General features: G+C 32.3%; 3 protein-coding genes and 1 long non-coding RNA gene across 5 annotated transcripts in view; 3 read left to right on the top strand and 1 right to left on the bottom strand.

Moving 5' to 3' along the window:
• Positions 1-4,222: 4,222 nt before the first annotated feature.
• Positions 4,223-5,095, top strand: LOC106315262. Its single transcript, XM_013753006.1, has one exon. The coding sequence runs from the start codon at positions 4,223-4,225 to the stop codon at positions 5,093-5,095; it is 873 nt and encodes a 290-aa protein (XP_013608460.1).
• A 2,177-nt stretch (positions 5,096-7,272) lies between these two features.
• LOC106313953 (histone H3.3) lies at positions 7,273-7,808 on the bottom strand. The gene has a single exon (XM_013751889.1). The coding sequence runs from the start codon at positions 7,762-7,764 to the stop codon at positions 7,360-7,362; it is 405 nt and encodes a 134-aa protein (XP_013607343.1). The 5' UTR covers positions 7,765-7,808; the 3' UTR covers positions 7,273-7,359.
• A 2,052-nt stretch (positions 7,809-9,860) lies between these two features.
• LOC106317198 lies at positions 9,861-11,057 on the top strand. The gene is made up of 3 exons (XR_001265073.1): positions 9,861-10,116; positions 10,204-10,222; positions 10,981-11,057. It is a non-coding gene; the product is annotated as an uncharacterized LOC106317198 (long non-coding RNA).
• A 6,999-nt stretch (positions 11,058-18,056) lies between these two features.
• The window catches only part of LOC106312878 (IRK-interacting protein), an 8,698-nt gene continuing 5,608 nt past the window's right edge, over positions 18,057-21,146 (top strand). Inside the window, exons 1-2 of one of the 2 annotated variants that reach the window (XM_013750560.1) lie at positions 18,057-18,432; positions 18,946-20,426. In XM_013750560.1, coding sequence (XP_013606014.1) covers positions 18,223-18,432; positions 18,946-20,426 — 1,691 coding nt within the window. In that variant the 5' untranslated portion in view covers positions 18,057-18,222. Of the gene's footprint in view, positions 18,433-18,945; positions 20,500-21,146 lie in introns of those variants that run through there. The other variant, XM_013750561.1, reaches the window with a different exon arrangement.

Genomic DNA, 21,146 nt, shown 5'->3' on the forward strand with positions numbered 1-21,146 from the left:
ACTTTAATTTCAACTAAATTATAATCAGTCTTTTATCCATATCATCTTAGTTATTAACGTAAGAATTTATTAGAATAAATAAACAGTTTCAACAATATTTAATATGTGATCTAATAAACAAAAGAACACGTAGAATTTTTAGGATTTAAAGAGATTGGAGACAATAGTTAATGAATATGAAAAGAATACGAAGCATAATGATTCGAGAAAATTAGTGGCAACACAGAGTTAAGCGAGATAAAAATATCAATCAATAACGAATGAAAGAAGAATGAGCAGAGTTAAGTTATTACACAAGCCAAAACTAAGACAAATCAAACGACAGAACGTGAAAACAAATGTAAACAAGACAAGAGGAGAGGGTGAAGATAAAATACATTGAAAAACTGAATGCTAGATTATTAAGCAAGAGGAAAAAGAGATTAAAATGCAAAAACCCCGCGCCTTGACGCGGATAACGATCCCTAGTCTATACTGTAATAGTAGAGTTTCTACTCTCTCCTAAGGCTATCCACCTCAGCATGTGGGTTCCACTAAAAAAATTCATTAAAAAAAATCTAATTGAAAAACATGTGTATTTAATAGGTAAACTAGAGCTTGACCCGTGCGGTCGTAACGATTCATGTATATCACATATTTTGTTACTGTTTCGTGTTATATATATATTTATTAAATGTGTGTTGGAGCAGTTATGTAACTATACAAAAAGATTGGATGGATATATATATATATTAATATACACTGTTGGGTCAAATTTATATTGACATTTCTTTCATATTTAATTGTATAATTGAAATGTATTATTAGTATATTATGCGTTTGGGTCAAACTAAAAATGAGTTACAACTATTCTAAATACCCAATTGGACGGGATATAAATTGGCCCGCCTATTTTAACTAAAATCACGAGAATAAAGTTAATTTTATATTCAAAATATGAAGCTGATATTGCTGGATTATTTCTTTTTTATTAAAAAATATTGATGAATTCCGAAAAATTTATAATAAGGAAGGTTAAAACATAAGTGAATCACGTCTAATATATATGCAAAATATTTTATTGGTAAGTTATAGTAATAAGCACTAATTTTGTTTATATATGGTAATGTATACATATTATAAGACCAAAAGCGTGGAAGCTAACTTTTAAATTGCTTTTCATAGTTTAGTTTGTTTCAATAGTTTGTTAATACTCCCTCCGTTTCAGAAAGATTTACTTTCTAGAATTTTTTTTCTTTCAAAAATATACATTTTTTACCTTTTCATTGTATTATTTAATGAAAAATTGTAAATTTCAAAAAAGTTAATGGTGTTTGATGGATTTTTATTGGCTAAAAGTTATGAAAAATTGTTATTCACAAAACACAATGCATTTACAATCAAGTTTTAATGTGTTTTCTTAATATGTGTGAAAAGTCTAAAATATGTATATTTTTGAAACAGAGAGAGTATTTGTTTCAATAGTTTGTTAATATTGGTATATTTTAAAGTTGATTTTATTACATTTAACTCAAATTTATTTAAAGAAACCACATTAATCTAACTGAAAAAGAAAAAAACTAAAATAAGGAATTCAATTTAATTCTCAGTGGCATGAAAGTGTAATTAAATTTAAAAAGTAAGAAATATTTTAAATGGATACTTCTCTAACGATATAGATGGACCGAGTTACTCGGATAAAAACGTAAAGCTATGTGCTCTCTTTCCGCATAATCACGTAAGGTATACGGAATTGCATACCTTTAAACCTAGGCTCACTACCTTAAAATGCTGAGACGGTGTTTTCACCCTAATCATTGAAACTAGCTACGATTAGATCTATTCCCATATGCGATGAAGCTCATCCAATTCCATGATTCTCTGTATCCCTTTTTCCCCCAAGTTAAACGATGCAATGTACTCTCAGAAGTTGAAGCATCACAAGATAATTAATGTTGTCTCTGGTCTCATTAAATTACTTTTCTCCCCTCTCTCCATTATTATTTTTTTACTCATTATCATCTCAAGCATCGCATAACGCACAAAGATACCACTATAAATAGTCTAGGCCCCAACAGGGAGAACCACATCCAAATCCCTAACGCTTAATTTATCCTCCCCAAAAGTCCTTAACCTTTTCACCTAGAACTCTCTCCATGTGATGTTTTCGCTTCCCCAGCTCTGTCGTGTTCTACTTATCTTTCTGAAATGACGCTGCCACTACTTTCCAGGGTCGTCTTATCTCAGGCAAGACAACCAACTTAGTCATGGTGGTGACCACGGTGGATTCCAAAATATTTCGAGGTTTGCTCAACTGTCTAGACTTAATCATATATAAATAAATAGAAAACTTGGTATACTTACATCTCAATCACTGGCTTACACTATTGTGACACCAACGTTCTTGCCATCCAAGAGTTTACGAATAAGTCAGTTAAAAGTCTCACGGTTTATGTGTCTCTATGTTCATATTTTCGAACTTCATGCTAATGCTTCAGTACACAACTGCGAGTTAGAGCTTATTTGAATATCGCTTCTGCCCCAACACATTAATACTTATTTTTAGTTTTAATATCCTCCTCAAACGCAAGATTTATTGACGTCTAATATTAGCCTAAACTACTTTGTTTGTTTCAGAAAATATATATTTGGACAGCAACTTGGGAGTTGCAGCGATTGTGGCTACACGTGATGAGACAATGGCTGGAATTCAGAAAAGAAGAACTGGTGTTGATTGCAGACCTTCACACCTACCTATCGTCCTATCCAAGTCCACTGACCAGGTGTCCATAACTCTTTATTCTGTTACGGCCGCAGTTTCAAAATCACCACTAATGTTTCCTCTAACCTCCTCTGCTAAGAATCATGAAGCTAACTTTTTGTGTAAAAGCTAAGATCGTCCGTGTCTTACAACAAAATGAGTGGTCTTACGTTTCTTGCACCGGTTGCAATAGGAAGTTGGAAAAACCAAGGACTACATTGCGTTACAACAAATGGGTATCACCAAATGTCAATGGTGTCATAAGGTACCAAATACTCATATTTAATCACAGCTCAAGACATATCTAAGCTTGAATCACAGTTCACACAGTGCACCACTTATGTTTATGTATGAAGTTGACTTGGCTGTGGACTATGGGCATGACAGTGCTACGTACGTTTGTGGTATTGGACACCAAACGACGAAACTTACCGGAAAAGATGCAGCCTCGCTAATGGAAACGTTCGCGACTATTTGCAACATGAAAAAAAAACGTCCGTTCAGTTCGAAAAGACCTTATCGTGTGAACTTAATTTTTCTCCAACTTTATCGTATCATTTATATGTACACTGTATAATCAAGTAAACATGAATCAATGTATATTATTAAAGGTTATTCGAGTTTTGGGAAATATGAAATGGCAAGGATTTGCTCTCATTTAACTTTTTCTATACTCACTAAAAGTAAAAGGCCATGTCAGATGGTTTTGCCTTTATCAGGCTTTCACATTGTATCAAGTTAGTTATTTTATTGACAAACTCAATCAGCAATACGTCAAATATACTCTCTTTTTGATAACCAAAAAAAATGACTACTTCACACATCGAATATGAATCCAAAAATAAACGAATACGACATGACCGACAATGGATAGTAATATAAAAGTCTACTATACTAATAATACAAGGAACGATTTCCTTCTCTATCCCAACTCCTACATCTCCAATACTGCATATCAAAATTTGGAAAGTTAAGAAGAACATGAACAACAAAATGATTGTCACACTTCTGTCTACTACATAGGTTAAGCACCAATTAAAAACAAGCGCGGGGTCCAACCACTAGTTATCATAATGAATCACTGTTTACACGTAAATGGGAGATGAGAACACGTAAATGAGATGTATTGTAAGATAATGACTAATAGTTAATGTTAGCCACTCCAGCGTAAATGCTACTTGTTAAATTACATGTTTATTATTGTTGCATTTAACAACAAACACTGTAGATTGTTAAATGGTTTGATAACTTTAATTATGTAAATAATTTTTAATTTACCGTTAATTGGTGATGAGATTACATTTTTATTGTCTAAGCATTAACGAGCCTTTATATGATCATGGTGATAGAACAATTTTTATAATTTTGAAGTTCTACAATATTTCCGCTATAATACCAACATTTCCGACTTCAGCGACTTCAGCAACTTTCTCATCCTCGGTTAATCGGATGCTCAAGCTTAAACCGCAAATCACAAGTTTAATGCGATGTAATATTGGAGATGGAAAGACTGCCAGTTTCTGGTTTGATTGGTGGACTGATCTTGGACCCCTGATCACTGTTTTTGGGAATAGAGGACCGAGGAATTTACGGATCCCTATTGACTCCCATGTGTGCGCAGCTGCGCTGAATGGTGAATGGAGACTCCCTGCAGCAAGGTCTGAAGAAGCTGAAACACTCCAAGTTGTTCTGTCAACTATGCAACCACCGTCTGATTCTCGTGGCAAGGACGGCTTCCTTTGGCGCTCTGGGCAATGCTCATTTAAGCACAAGTTCTCCTCCAAATCTACTTGGAACTTTATCAGGGAGCCTGCCCCGTTGATATCTTGGAGTAAGCTGGTATGGTTTAAGGAACATATTCCGCGATGCTCTTTTGTATGTTGGATGGCTATGCTTAACAGGTTACCCACGAAGGACAGGCTCATCTCTTGGGGAATGACAGTTCCACCGGTGTGTTCCCTTTGTTCCTTAAACCCCGAGTCTCATGATCATCTCTTCTTCAGCTGTCCTTACTATGTGGCTGTTTGGACTCATTTCTCTGGATGGATGTTCAGTATCCCACCTGTATCTCTCGCCTCTGTAGCACACATTACTGAGCAGGCTCACATTGTATCTCGCTCAGGTGCTCAGTCGATTATAAAGCTCTTGATACAGGTCGTTATCTACAACCTATGGAGAGAGAGGAACCACCGCATCTTCAGGCACACATCATCTTCCGAAGCTGCAATCATTAGCGGAGTTGATCGCTCTATGAGAGATCGTCTCTTATCACTGCCACCTCCATCGCAAGGATCACTGTCCTTCTCTCGCTCTACTTTTCCATCCGTTCTTCTTCTCCGCCTTAGCTTTGTTTAGTTGTTTTTAATTGCTCTTTTGTTTTCTCTTTTGTAATAAGTTGTTCAACAACAACAATATATATTTTATTCAGAAAATGGTAAGCTTAACATTTTACCAAAAAAAAAAAAAAGTTAAAAAAATAATTATTGGAAAAATGAATTCATAGACAAAAATGGGGTTTTATTACTTTCTACGTGATTGAAAAACTGGAGTAGGAGCATTAAATACAATTTTAAAAAAATCTTATTCTTATTATTTTTGAAATAATGGATCCGATTAATATTCACCTTAAACAAATCATAAAACTATCACTGCCCATGATGTATTTCGTGATGATACTTGGGAGGGACAAACAATATAAATTTCTTTCAATTTGTGTATTGTTATACCAAAATCTCCTTCTTAATTTGTAAATATGTAATTCTTTGAAAATACTTTTCTTTATATAAAATACAAATAAGGAAGAAGAAAATAAGAATATGTCGGATATGTACAGAAAAAATTCTGTTAAGGAATAAGATTTCTTTCTCTTTTTTTGATCAAGGAATAATATTTCTTAAATTACCATATAATCATATTTTAATATTTCTTAAATTACCATATAATCATATTTTTAACCACACACTTCTTATATGATTTACGGAAATCATGAATATTCGAGTTATCGTTATAATTTACCTTATTAATTTGTTAAATGATAAGATTGGAATGTGTTTAGTTTTTAATTAGTTTCAAATGAAAAGTTGTTTTCAAAAGTTTCTAAATTACTTAGCTAAACGGATAATAAGACGTATATCTTATTTGGTTATTGACATATTTGTAATTTTATTACAACTAACCTAAAAACAAAATATTGATTTAAACGGGTGTGCAAATGGACATATTTTTTTACAAAATATATCCTTGTGCAATAACCTAAAAACAAAATATTGATTTAAATAGCATGATAGTAACATTCTATACTTTTAAGATCAAAGCTCAGCGCACAAAACACTTTTTAGACCAGTCATGCGTTTATCATTTGATTGTAAATTCAAATTTAGTATACCTCTTGAAGAGGATTTATATGTTCGAAAAATGCATCACAGTCGGGGTTGTAACTTTATGCGACAGCTAGCAAATAATATCTGGCGCCTGGTAGTATTAAGACATGCACCTACTTTTTACGTTTACAACATTTACATTTACGTAAAATATATAATGTTAACTCGAAAACAATCTTACCCCTCTAGATAGGCCTGGAATTTTTATCCGAGATCCGGATTCGATCCGTGATCCGATCCGGATCCAATCCGGATATCCGGAGAGGCCGAATCCGGATCCGGATAGTAAAATGTTGGATCCGTCAAAGCCGAATCCGGATCCGGATATCTTGATTTTTTAGTCCGGATATCCGGATCCGTAAATTTTATTAATAACTATTTCAAAAATAGTAATATCTATATATAAAAACTAATTTTATTTAATATATTTTCATTTTTATAATAGTATATATAAATTTTATGTAAATTTTGTAATATTATACATAGAAATAATTAAAAACATTATATATATTTTTATTTTTAAATTATTGTTAATATTTTATATATATTAATATTATTTTTTATTTATTTTAAGGATCCAAATCCGGATCCGGATATCCGCCGGATATTATAATATTTAGAAGGATATCCGACACCCGGATATCCGCGAATCCCGGATCCGAATAAGGATACTAAAATTATGGATCCGCCGGATAAGGATCCGGATCCGGATATCTTAAAATTGCTCGGATACCCGATCCGTTCCAGGTCTACCTCTAGATGCCCACATGTAGGAGTAGACGTTCGTTCGCCGTCTAAAAGTATTTTATTACATAAAAATGATGCATAGTTCTAGTGATTGAAATACTAACATGGCTTATGATAACAATCATTATTCAAGTTTATCAAATGATCTAAAATCATTACCTTTTGCCGGTTATAATGTACTTTCATATTTTGTTGACGTGAAAATGAGAAATTTGTGGGAAATATACACATAAATTAGGACTCAAAATGAAGGTCGTATCCAGGGGAGGATAGAAGAAATTCCCCAAGGACTTGGACATAGCACGTTTCTAAACAACTCTGTTTATGACTCTTGCATTTATTACTTTTTAGTTGTTAGATATTCAACAGACAAATCTAATCAAGAAAAAAAAATTGGCAACCAAAGCAAAGTTTATTTATTTCAAATAAGAAGAAAGGTACATTCAAACGGGAATATTAATCCCCAAATCTTAAACAATACATATCATGACTTCAAAGTTTATCACCTCGAAGCCTTTTAGCAAGCATGATGTCTTTACGCATGATAGTCACTCGCTTGGCATGTATGGCAAACAAATTGGCGTCATGAAAGAACTCAACGAGAAAAGCTTCAGCTGCTTCTTGGAGAGCATCAATAGCGCTGCTCTGGAAACGTAAGTCTGCCTCCAAACTTTGGCCTATTTCTTTCACCAATCTTTGGAATGGAAGTTTTGGGATCAGTGGATATGTGTTCTTCTGATACATTCTGATCTCTCTTAGCGCCACAGTTCCTGGCCTGTACCTATACGGCTTCTTAATGCTACGGTTACAGGGTGTTACTCTCATCATATTGGTAATCCGCGGAGGGAGCCTAGCTCCTGTGGACATCATCCTAGCCTTCTGTTTGGAACGAACCATTATGAACAAATAAATTTTGAAATGTGAAAACTTAGATTTGATTGTGAAAGATGCTTCTTGAGAATTTGTGTGTGGTTGAAGACATATATTTATTTACAGAGGATTTATGGAAATTAGGAAAAATATCTTTGTTCAAGGAAGTTTAAGATGGTTCTTATCTCCATTGAAAATATTTGACCAACAAAAACCATGAAATTTTTTTACTTTTTAAGAATAAAAAAATAATCGTTTATTTCCTCTAAAACCAACGTTCAATATATTTTTCTTTTCAGATTGTGATAGGTTGTGATTTGCGATGACCAATAAGAATCAAAATACATAAACTGAAATTTAAGAAAAGCTTATCCCCATTTTATAACATAGGAAAATTATCAAATATTTCTTCTAAATTAGTTTTGAAAAATATATATTAGTATAAATAATAACTGTCAAGGGAAAATATGAACTTAGTGTTCATAACGTTAAAATGATTTAACAAATAAAGACCATGGTTTGGTTTCAAAATACAAAATCAAAAACAATAAAAATAGATAAAGAACCAAGAAATGATAATCTTTTCTACACTGAATTTCATATCCATGTTAGTGAGAACTATGGGTTTAATCCACGCTACAAAGAAATCATTTTTAATAAATTTTGACCATATTTTGGATTGTTAAAAATTCAATATTGACCATATTCTTGTTTAAAAAGACAAATAACCAACAAAATGATATTCCCTTTGTTTTTTTAATAAATGACATTTTGAATATTGTTTGTTCCAAATTACATGATTTTCAATTTTCAATGTAAAATTATTATGTTTTTGTTTTTTCTATTCTGCATATTATTTTTCTATTGTTGATTATGGTTAGCAAGATAAATAATGAAGTTTTTGTTCAGAAAATGTATAAAACTAAATGGTTTCCTAAACGGTTGTACAACTACAAAGCGTCAAATGAAAAAGAAAACGAAAGAAGTATTTTTTTTTCTAAACTGAATTCTGTGTCCGCATTAATGAGAATGTATAAAATACAATCAAATGTAAAAAAATAAATATTTTCTTAATCGGTGTGTACAACTATAAAGCGTCAAATGGAAAAAAAGAAAGGAGTACTTTTTCTAAACTGAATTCCATGTCCGTGTTAATGAGAATGTATAAAGTACAATCAAATGTAGAAAATTAAATATTTCTTAATCGGTGTGTACAACTACAAATCGTCAAATGGAAAAAAACGAAAAGAATACTTTTTCTAAACTGAATTTCATGTCCGTGTTAATGAAAATATATAAAGTACAATCAAATGTAGAAAATTAAATGTTTTCTTAATTGGTGTGTACACCTACAAAGCGTCAAATGGAAAAACGAAAAGAGTACTTTTCTAAACTGAATTTCATGTCCGTGTTAATGAGAATTTATAAAGTACAATCAAATGTAGAAAATTATTTTTTTTCTTAATCGGTGTGTACAACTATAAAGCGTCAAGTGAAAAAAGGGGAGGAAGTACTTTTTTTCTAAACTGAATTACATGTCCGCGTGAAGAGAGTTTAATAATTTTAAACTGATTTGGAAGTTAAGATTTACTTTACGAGCAATTTAATTTATTTTTGAGCAATTCACCAATGTTTATATGGAAACATATGATTTGTTTGTAATATGTTTTGACCATATTTTCATAGCACAAACAAATTTTATGGGCTATTTATAATGTTTATAAGTTAAAATCATCTTGACTTGAACATCTTTTCAACAAAATACAATACTCACATTAAATACTGAGACTCTTTATGTTATATAAATCTCAAATAACAAATCATCGATGTGGTATTAAAAATCTAACAATACTAAAAAGGGAATATACTCAACTCTTAAGCAGTCCACGTGTGCATTTTTATTCAACCAATTATGTTCTATAGTTTTGCCATGTCAGACAATCTCATCTTCTAAATTCCATGGACAAATCCAACTTGCAGCAAAATCACACCATGTAATTTATTAAAGCAGGCCATGTAATTCATTTTGTCATCATTCTGAGCCGCATAGGAAGCCCATCAAAACTATTAAGTTTCTTATTTGTACTAACACGACATGTCTCTTGCTCTTCGTACTCCGAACTTCGACGTTCTGATTCTCCGGCGTAACGGCTTCTCCACCACTTCGATTCATCAAAGCCTCATTACTATAACACTCCAATGGCAACTTAACAATTTAATTCCACCAAATTCACCCTATATATCTTACTCACGTCTCTCACGAACTACTTCTCCAACTCCGATCCGATGAGAACGATTCTTGGTCGGACATATATCATGCCGTGATCCATCGCTATATTTTTTTTTGAACGATCAAGGTGATCCGTCGCTTCCAATAAGGTATTCTGATGCTGCATTCCCATTACTTCTTATATCCTTTTTACTATCCCTTTAACAAAAATAAAGTTGCCATCCACTTTTATGTAGGCGAGAGCCAGCGGAAGAGGTAGGCTTAAAACTCTTACCGGTTGCATTTGAGAAGATATTCCTCTTTCTGCAGTAATGGTTTGTTTGCAATTTCAATTGCTTGGCCTGTGAGATGCATGTTCTCTCTTTTCATAAATATTTCGTTTGTAGCTCAAAGTGTTTAGCTTGATTGGGATGGTAGTCGCATCTTTAAGCTAACTTGGTTTCTCTTACTGAAATAACCACACTGATTTATTACTATAACAAGTCTCACAGAGATATAATTCTTATGTGCCATCGGTTGCTTTTCTTTTATATACTTTTTAGTGTGTCATAAACGATTTAAAATTCATAAATAATGAGTTCAATGAAGTGTCCTGCATCCATTCCCGTTAGAAGCTTTTATTTTTCATATGTGAAATTTTTTTCTTCTTATTTACCAAGAAAAAAAAAGGAAATTTCTTCTTCCGAAACTGTAAGTTTTAGTGCTGATATATATTAGATAGAGGAAGACTCTTCCGTAAATATATCCTTATGAAGGATACATAACTTTCTTGCCAAGGAAGATCGTGCCTATGTGCCATATAATGTAAATGAAAAGTAAGAAAACTATTACATAATCAGGCAGAGGTACATTATCTTTTATGTTTTCTTTTGTAAGTATATTTCATGAAATATATATAATATATATATTAACAAAGAGCAGATGAGAACTTTGTATCACATATCCATTTGTAAGCTACAAGTTTTTTATAGAAAATTCTTATCTTACAAAATAGTGTTTCTTCTTTGTTGAAGGTTCCATGTGAACACTGAGGCCCAGAGTTTGTCTATGCAGTAATGCAGAAGCAACTCCAAAGATATTCTCCTCTCTCTCTCTCTAAAGCAAAGGTAGTAATTTTTCACATGTATTACTTTGATTTCTTTGTTTTAAATGTATGAAAAACTCAGGTATTATGTTTCATATTTGCATTTTGAGATACCTTTCTTGACTATGCAGTAGACAGAACTGGTGCAGAATTTCACCTCTGTTATGTTATCAAAGGTTGCAAAATATCTAATCTACATGAGGCAATTACAAAGAAGCAAGACATGCTCATGTTTTTTACATATTAGGAGCTCCCGGTATGTACCAGCTCAGAGTAACCTTTGTTGCATACACCTGGCAACAAAGGTTAAGTACGAGCATGGTTATACATTGTGATTGTTAAGGTATTTTTTATAAAAAAGATTTATAATTATTCCAGGTCACAGACATGCTTGGTCATAGCCTCTAGGATGTTTGGAACGATTTCGCTCAATCGTAAGCAATTTGATCATGATTTTTGTTCAAACCATACCTGCTCATGCAAGTATTCTAAATTTATTATCATGTGTAGTCTTTTTCAACTTATTTGCTCTCTTTTATCTCTGCCACGTTTTGTGAAATATTTGTACTCTTATTAAAATATATAATCATTTATTTCAGCATCAAGATGGAAAGATTCAAACTCTGGCCAGCATGTTGAATATGGTCAAAGACCGGATGTCTTCAGGTATTGTTGATTGCTGCATGTTATCTTTCATACTTTCTCTGTATAAATACACAAACACACACACACACACACACACACACACTATATATATGTATATATATTTCTTATATTCATCTTTTATGTTGCTTCATATGCAGAGGAATAATAAGGTATGCAAGATGTCATTCACATCTAGGTTGTGCCAGAAGCCGGAGGGATGATCTAGAGTCGTCTGATGTATACATTAATATTTCTGATGCTGGGAACTTGGGAAGGTTGTCATGGCAAGAGTATCAGGTGAGTTTTCTATCGCTGTATTCACAACCTAAACTCCTTTAAGTTTCAGTTCTCCTCGATGATATATGATCATTATATGGATGGTTACAACAATAGCTTGCTTGGATTTACACCACAAATGGGACACAATTCGGAGATGAGTGTTTTCAGTCAAATATAAACCGTCACGTTTAGATACTACGCTAAGTTTAATCACTTTTCATCATTTACCATATTTGGCGTTTGGTGGTCTTTTTAGCACCCTTTAGCCCAAATCTACTATGCCTATAATCTAAAGCAAGCAAGATATCCAAATTTATCGATGTGTGTTTCCTATGTTGTTTGACTACATCCATTTGATATAGTTTTTTTGGCTGACTACTAATTGGCCACATGTAAAGAATCTGCGGGGAGTGTACTTTCGATTTACATAACTCTAGGTAATATTTCTCTACGTTAACTCTAGGTAATATTTCTCTACGTTAATTAGTACAAAACTTTTTTTTTTACCTTCTTATCATCTGACCTCCATTTTTAACATTTTCAGAATTTAACATTCACTTTTCTACAATTGTAACTAAGTAACTTTGATTTGGTTCCATTTTACTTAATTTTGGTTTGCTCATATTGGATTAAAAAATATTCAATGAATACGCAAACTGGCTTTAATTATTATTACAATATATTATTATAAATTACATACTTTTAAAAGAATAACATTTTTTCTTTTTGTTTTGGTTGAATTAAAGCTGATTTGGTTTGTTTAGTATTTGTCTATCCTTTTTGCTTTTGAATATTGTTTACTTTTGTATTTATCCAATAGGTTATTTTTGGTTTATATACCTTTTTATTGTAATTTTTGGTTTATACTTTATATACTTTCCACTTTGTTGTACTCCACTGTGTTCCAATATTGATAGTATGAAACTAATCCTTAATCTAATTGTTTTCTCAGGATGATAAAATCTTCTGCAGATGATAAAATCTTCTGCGGCTTAGGAATGCGAAATAATATTGGGCACAACAAGGTCAACGTGGAAAAGAGATGTTCGAACCATTGAAGTTTGGAAAAAAATTACTTTCTTACAAATAGGAAGCAACATTAGGGCTCAGACAAAGGCTTCATTTAATTTTGGAAGCAGTGGTAAGAAAGAGAACAGTATGTTATTTCATTATATTTTTGTATAGTGTCAAGTTGAAGCTTGTGCTAACCAATCCGTGAAATTACTATAGTAAGTAATCTATGAAATTACAATATATAACCTCTCAATTCAATTTGATCTACATGAAGTATAATAAAAAGTAACACTACATTAATCTACATGAGAGTTATGGAGTTCAAGATAGACAGGAAAAAACAACTTCAATCTACTTTTCTCATATTTTTTTCTTAGTCGTGATATTAGTTTTTCATAAAATATCATAATAGTCTATGATAAAATTTTGTGTTTTGACTAAAGTTACATTATCTATGTATTTGAATATTATGGAAATTATGATTTTTTATAAATTTAATAAAATTAAAAAATTCTCCTAATTGTAAAAAATGTCAAATCACATTAATTAATTTTCGTTATATTCATTTTTATTCACTTAAGTTTTAGATGTATAGTGAATTTTTCTTCACAAGATAAAGAATCAGAAATAAAATAAATTAGTGAGTATTATATATGACTAAATAAAAAAACAAATCAACTAATTAAAAAAACTACAGAAAATTAAATAAAATTCATCTATCAGTTGTCCCAGACGAATTTTTGCAGGTTTTAACAGATTTTTAAATAACAGGTTTTAGAAGAAAAAAATTGGATTGCATATCCAATAACCAAATTATTGGTTCGATCACGGATACAAGTCAAATTTAAAGTTATTGGCTCTATGATATGTTTATAAGAAAATAGTGAACATTGTTTTTTACCATTTGTATTAACATTTAAAAATAATTCAAATTTGCATAAATATTTTTCTCCAACTTCAGTTAACTTTTTTTGTTTACCAAACTGTCTTTTTAATTTTGAATATCATTACTTTCCACTTCACTTGAGATGTCTCTATGTATATTGATCCCCTATTGTTAAATATAATTTCAAGACTCTTTTGGTCCAATAATTAACAAAGATATCATTAATACATATTTTATATTTAATAATTTACAGAAAACATGATTTATACAGATTAATTAAAGCAAATATATAGAAACTAAAATACTAAAAAATCTCTAGTATATTTACAAAATTATTTCTAATGAACTTAGCTATGTGACCCTACATTTTTTTTGTCAGCATGTGACCCTACATTTTAGTTACTATTATTTGTAACTTTTTTTTATCAGCATTCATTTTTGGGACCTTATTTTTGTATGTTATTGAAATGAATTCCTTAACATAGTCACAGCCAAAACAATATTTTCACTCTACTATCACTAACAAAAACATTTGTATTTTACTAAAGTGCGATATGGTTATAAGTTATAACATCAAATAGTACAGAACAAAGCATTCAAATAGTATAACATTTGTTGTTTACTTCCCATTGATCAGGAGCTCTGTTTAGACCTCTTCATAAGCTCTATGAACTCGCTAAATGCTGCACACACAGATACACACAAAAATTACACATGTTCTACTCTTTTTGACTTTTCAATATATACATAAAAAGAAAGGGAAGTTATTGTTATCAGAGATGTGAGGTCAGGGTGGTACTGGAGAGATATGACGTTCATCGCTAGGAAAGATAGACCGCACAGCTTCCATCATTGAGATTGACATGTCACTTCTACCCCTCCAGGAAGTAAAGCTGGGTCAACCACAGTTGTTGTATGACCAAGAATTACATAAAAAGAGGCAATGTTAACCAGGGTTTGTGGCCTGGTTTGTGGCCTCGTAATGATTAACTTGAGGGTAAAAATTCAATACGGTGAAACCATCGGGTTTCGAGTCCCGATCACTGAAAAATTAACATTTCGGCATCGCCAGAGATAAAAAACCGACACCTCACAGCACGTGAATAGTCTTGGACTACTTCTCTTGGACCAAGATATCCCCGCATAATTCAAAAAAAGCAATGTTAAATCCGTTCTAAATAATTGTCGCGGCACCCACCATCACAATCCGAACTATCAAAACCAAATATCCTGAAAACACCGGCAAAGATATATCTAAAAGAATTTGAATTCATTGTTCGTTTTCTAAAACCAATTTTCAGAGTGTATGTGGCTGTTAACAATGAAGTATCATACAGCATAAGTACTTTCATCAACGGAAATATTTGACTCTTCATTCCCTGTATATATGCAAGTAAATTGTATTCGGGATTCCACTCGATACTATTCATGGCAGCCCGACATGGGATATGATACACCGTCCTCCTGGTTTAGACATTAATCTCGCATTGAGGAACTTATTTAGTAACCAAGCCTAGTGATAGGAAAGATCATTAATAGTGATTCATGCTCCAAGATGATTTATGAATTATGCTAATTTCAATGGTTATTTGAGTTTCATGAACTGAAATGATCACACAACGGATTTATTGCTGATAACAATCCTACCCGATACTAATAGATGATAATTCTTCATTACTCCCATTGCTCTAACCTCCAAGTTCTCTTCTACATGTGCTGGTTGTGAGACCATGGTCCATAGCTAGTTTAAGCCGATACCAGAGATGGACTTAAAGTATATTAATTTAATTAATTTGTTATATTAGTGTTATATACTTGTACGGTTTTCTTGATAATTTTTTTTAGTTATTGGATCGCCTTTAGTTAATATTTATTTGTTCTTATGTGTTTTTTTGTGATGTAGGTAGTGAGCCAGTATAATTGAAATATAAATGCAAGACTATGGACTATTCCATGTTTAGAACTTATGAGGTTTTTATTATTTGGAATTAACAATACATTTGAATAGCAATTTTTTTTCCTAAAGATGGTCCTCCATAAAACATGGACCAGTATATTATTAGGCATGATTCCGGATTTGTCATTTCCGATCTATTTCGCAGTATAATAAATTGTTTTAACAAATCATTTGTTTTAAAACTATTTTTGTTAAATAAATTTTACAGTTTACACTAATCAAATTTATTTTGATGATACAGAGAACCTATTAACCTGTAAAATTCTTTTGAAAAGTGTAATTGTAACATCATTTTCAAATCTAGATTACTATGGATATGTTGGCCCAAAAAAGGATTATTATGGATAAGAAATCAGTCCCAGTTTTATAATATTTTGTAACTGTTGTAAGAAATACGTTTACAAACAAATCTTAAATAAATTGTAGCAAAGAAGTGTGAAGCATGCCCAGTTCATTGGCAAGAAAAATGCAAAAAGGCTACAAGACATACTTTTACGCATGTGGAAGGTTTTGACAAAATGCTTTATTAGGTTAGGCTCTTTTGTACTTTATACATGGGTTTGGTGGGTTTGGTTTTGAAAGTTAAACACAATTACTTAACAATGATTTTATCATCATTATATTATTAACAATTTTAATACTACTACTTTTTTCTCAGGGTCCTGACTTCTTTACTTGCTGATGTAAACAACTCGACTTTCCAACACTACTGCAAAACAACTCTGGAGAATGATGAATCCCACACTAAAATCTATCTTCTACGAACAAATCTGGTTTTGTCAGAAAGTCTTCTTTAGCTTTTAACTAAGGTATATGACTCATATATTTTCTAAGATACCTATTCTTCTGAGACTGGGGATCAAAACGAGTAACTGTTTTTGCGAGTATTTTCTTCTCCACGGCAAAGACTTGAAAGCATCCATATCTTTTTGGTATCTACGACCTTTTGTTTTGTTGACTGACTCGAAGAGACCTTTTGTTGTTGTTGTTACTTGTTGCTAAGCATCAGCGTACGTACCAAACTACCCATCTATTATCGTAGATGTTTCTGTGAGCATCTTAATTGGTCATACGCATTTGATACATAGACAATTATTAGTCACTAACATACGCTCTCCCAAGTTCGAACTTAGGTTAGGACACAATACTTATTATATTATCAAAGTTCTCACTGCAATACTTTGAACTTGATTGGTATAGCATTAGCATTATGCTTTACATCCAATCAACATTTGTTATAAAAATATTTAGAAACGCATTGACTAAATACTAATGCTCTCCAAAGGTTATATGGTCAATGCTCTCAAATAAAGTTTTTAGAAGAACATTTGCATTTATAATTTATAAAATTAAAGAAAAATATATAACTAATTCATTTATTTTTATTTAATGAATCATAAAATTATTTTTATCCAGAAAATAAAGTTTTGATTTCTAAAATAAATTTACAATTAAAACATTTTTTAAATAGTATTTCACATTTAAAATAAAATTTAATTATTTAATTATTTTTAAAATAACTTTTTTTGATGTAAGCATAATTATTAAATTATTAAATAAAATAAATAAATTATATATATATATATATTTATTTAATTTTATATATTAATATTATATAATAATTTTTATAATAATTTTAAATAGCATATTCATATTGGTCTACCACTCATTATACTAAACAATTTAGCAAAAGTATACAGCTTCTGCAGAATACGGCTTCTATAGTATGTTAGTTTTTAAACATATTCTAATTATTTAAATTGAGATTCATTCCGTAAATTTAATTTTAAACTACGATTCTTTAATGTGTCAAGAATTTAAAATTCCTAATCGTATTGAGAATTTCAATATTATAGCATTTTGTTTATATTTATGTTTCTATATAATAAGCTAAATGTTCACTAGTAAAATATACATATTTATTAAAAAATCTTTTATTTCCAAGTTTGAAATTTTTCTTCATTTTTATTAGTTTAAGTGTAGGAAAATTCGTAGTGTTCTCTAGTTTTGTCAATAATATTAGAAGTTTGAGAGGGAATAAATCTAGTAATTTATACCAAATAAATTTTAATTAGTTGTTTCTAAAGAAAGAAAAAAAGATATTGATTTTTAATTGTTAAACTTAAAAGAAAACAAGGGGTATTTTCGTAAAATTTTAACTCTGCCCTTCACATGCGCTTTTTTTAGCAAATCCGTTTTAGAGAAGGGAGACAGAACATTCCTTGGATTTTAACTCTCTCTCTCTCTCTCTCTCTCTCTCTCTCTTCTCTCTTCTCTCTCTCTCACACGCAGACATCATCCTCATCACACATACCCTTTCCTCTCGCACTATCGCATTCACAGCCTCTCTTCTTTCTTTCTTCTTTCTCTCTCTCTAATCTTCTTCTTCCATGGCTTCTTCTGAAACAAAAATGAACAAGGGAAGAGAAAAAGAAGAAGCCATAGCAAACGGTGTGAAGATGAGGGCACTTCAAGCTGGTCTTATGCAGAAGTCAAGCCCTTCCTCTACTTACAACAGTATCAGAATCCCTTCTTCATCATCTCCAGCTTCTCGTCCTCTCCCCAACCTCTCTGCTCATGACTATCCTGTTTTCACTCCTGTAACCTCTCCCTCTCTCTCTCTCTCTCCTTATCTTTTTCTCATCATCTTTCTTGTCGGGTTCCATGTGTTTTTGCTTCACTTTTTCGCATCTCTTTACTTGATTGCTTTCGACATTATGTATGGGAATTTGAGTTTGTTAGCATTTTAAACACATTTTTTGAAAATTATCATCGAGCCCGAGATTTATTGGTTTAATCCGGTTTAGGCTCGCTAATTTTGGTTTATTTTAAGAATTAGGAGAGAATTAGATTTCTTAATTTATTCATACATTTTGGAATCCATTTTCTCAATTCATTATATTATTCGGTTAATAATACATTTAATAATTTAAATTACTGTGAAGTATTAAAAGACAAACAGTAAAGAACTTGGATTTGGTAGAAGTAGAACCATTGTTTTTCTTGTTTTGTCCTTTAGCTGTCACACTGTATCGAGTTTGGACACAAGTTACTGTGTTTTTTCCACTTTACACATTTTTCTCTTCTAACTTATCTCCTTGGTTTTGACACAGAGCTATGAAGATGAGCCTGTATCTGCATTTCATCACAAGAATCTCACACTATCTGAAACTTGGGATGAATCTGGTGTTGGTTTAGTAGAAGGAGATGAAGAACAAGACTTGAGACACACGTATCACTCTGATTCTTACAAAACCTCAACTTCAAGAAAGACTTTAACCCCTCAGCAAGATTCCCATGTTTACACCATGTCGGACGCTCTTAGATCCCCACCGTTACATTTTTACACAACCGGTAGAAGTAACTGTGGTGGCTCGGTTGATTTTAGATCGGTCTCTTCTTGCAATGAGTACAAGCAAAGAGGTTTTGATACCAAGAGCTTGAAGAGCTCTAATCTTGTTGTGCCCTTGACGGATTCTCACTCTGTTGTTGTTGCTTCTCAGACAAGGAACCGTGGAGGCAGAGTGATGTCTTGGTTGTTCCCCAAGTTAAAGAGGAAGCAAAAGAGTAGTAACTCAATCTTTAACTCTCCTAGTAGAACCGAGAAATCAGAAGAGGTTTCTCATGAGGTGTTGAAAGACTCTGGTTCTTCTGGTGGCGAGAAGCTGAAGAGAGAGTTGATGGAAGCAAACAGAAGCAGAGACGCTGCGTTAACTCAAGTTGAAGAGATGAAATCTTCGTTGGGAGAGTTCAGCGAGAAGCTTCAGTACTTGGAAAGTTACTGTGACGGTTTAAAGAAAGCTTTGAGACAAGCAACAGAAGTAGTCTCACAAGAGAATAGTAACAAAGCAGTGAAGAAGACGAACTCAGAGATGCCAGTGAGTGAAGAGGTGATGGTTGAAGGGTTCTTGCAGATCGTATCCGAATCAAGATTATCGATAAAGCAGTTCTTGAAAACATTAGTCACAGAGGTAGACGAAGAAGACACGACTCTAATGAGCAACATCAACACTCTCCTTCAACCATACAACTTATCATTCACCTCAAAGTACTCCAAGATCATTCAGTACCACTTGGAATCCATCATAAGCCAAACAATATACCAAGACTTCGAGAACTGCATCTTCCAGAAGAACGGTAAGCCCAAACTACTCGATCCAGAACAAGAACGTCAAGCTAAATTCTCATCGTTTGCTTCCTTAAGAAACTTGAGCTGGAACGAGGTCTTGAAAAAGGGCACAAAATACTACAGCGAGGAGTTTAGTAGTTTCTGCGACGAGAAGATGAGTTTGATCATTACAACGTTGAAGTGGACGAGACCCTGGTCTGAACAAATGCTTCAAGCGTTCTTTGTAGCTGCGAAATGTGTGTGGTTGCTTCATTTGCTTGCCTTCTCGTTTAGGCCAGCGTTAGGGATCTTGAGGGTGGAAGAAAACAGAGTGTTTGAGTCGAGTTATATGGAAGATATGGGTGGAGGAGATCGAGAGAGGATACAGAGATCGTCAGCGTCACGTGGACAAGGGCGGGTTAAGGTTATGGTGATGCCAGGGTTTTATATACAAGATAGGGTTTTAAGATGTAAGGTTCTTTGCAGGTACAAGTCATTAGGGTGAAGAGTGTCACACACTATGTAATTTTTATGTAGCTTTTATCTATTGCGTTTCTTCCTAAGAGCATCTTCAACAATTCCTTCATTAGAGTTCTAATTCATCTTTTTAATTAAAAATAATCAAATTAAAAAATTTAGATACTTAGTTAATTTTAACCTCTTCAATGGTAGAACCAATGAAAGGTTCTAAATTTCAAATATTTGAAAATTTATAATAAGAGATACTTGCATCACACTCTATAATAAAAAAACTTATAATTATTGAGTTACATAAAATTCAAATTAACTTGACATAAAAACATAGCACAAAGATTGAGAAATCATAAATAAAACTAAACGATTAATAGTTATTTTGTCTTGTACCAAATTTACGCCATATATGCTCAACCAAATCATTTTTTAATTGTTCATGTATGTTGCGATCACGAAGTCGAGTTCGAATTGCCATCAAATTGCCAGTATTTGAAGGCATATCTTTAGAATACATGAACTCCACATGTGAACTTCTGTTTGATTCTACTTGTGAGAATTTTGGTACATCAAATTGAGTGTACCCATCTCGTTCATCTTCCACTATCATATTGTGTAATATGATACATGCTCTCATAATCTTTCCGATTTTTTCCTTATCCCAAATAAGAGCTGGGTTTTTAACAATGGAAAATCGAGCTTGCAAGACTCCAAAAGCACGCTCGACATCTTTAC

This window comes from Brassica oleracea, chromosome C9 (assembly GCF_000695525.1).
Source record: "Brassica oleracea var. oleracea cultivar TO1000 chromosome C9, BOL, whole genome shotgun sequence".
Lineage (NCBI taxonomy): Eukaryota > Viridiplantae > Streptophyta > Magnoliopsida > Brassicales > Brassicaceae > Brassica > Brassica oleracea.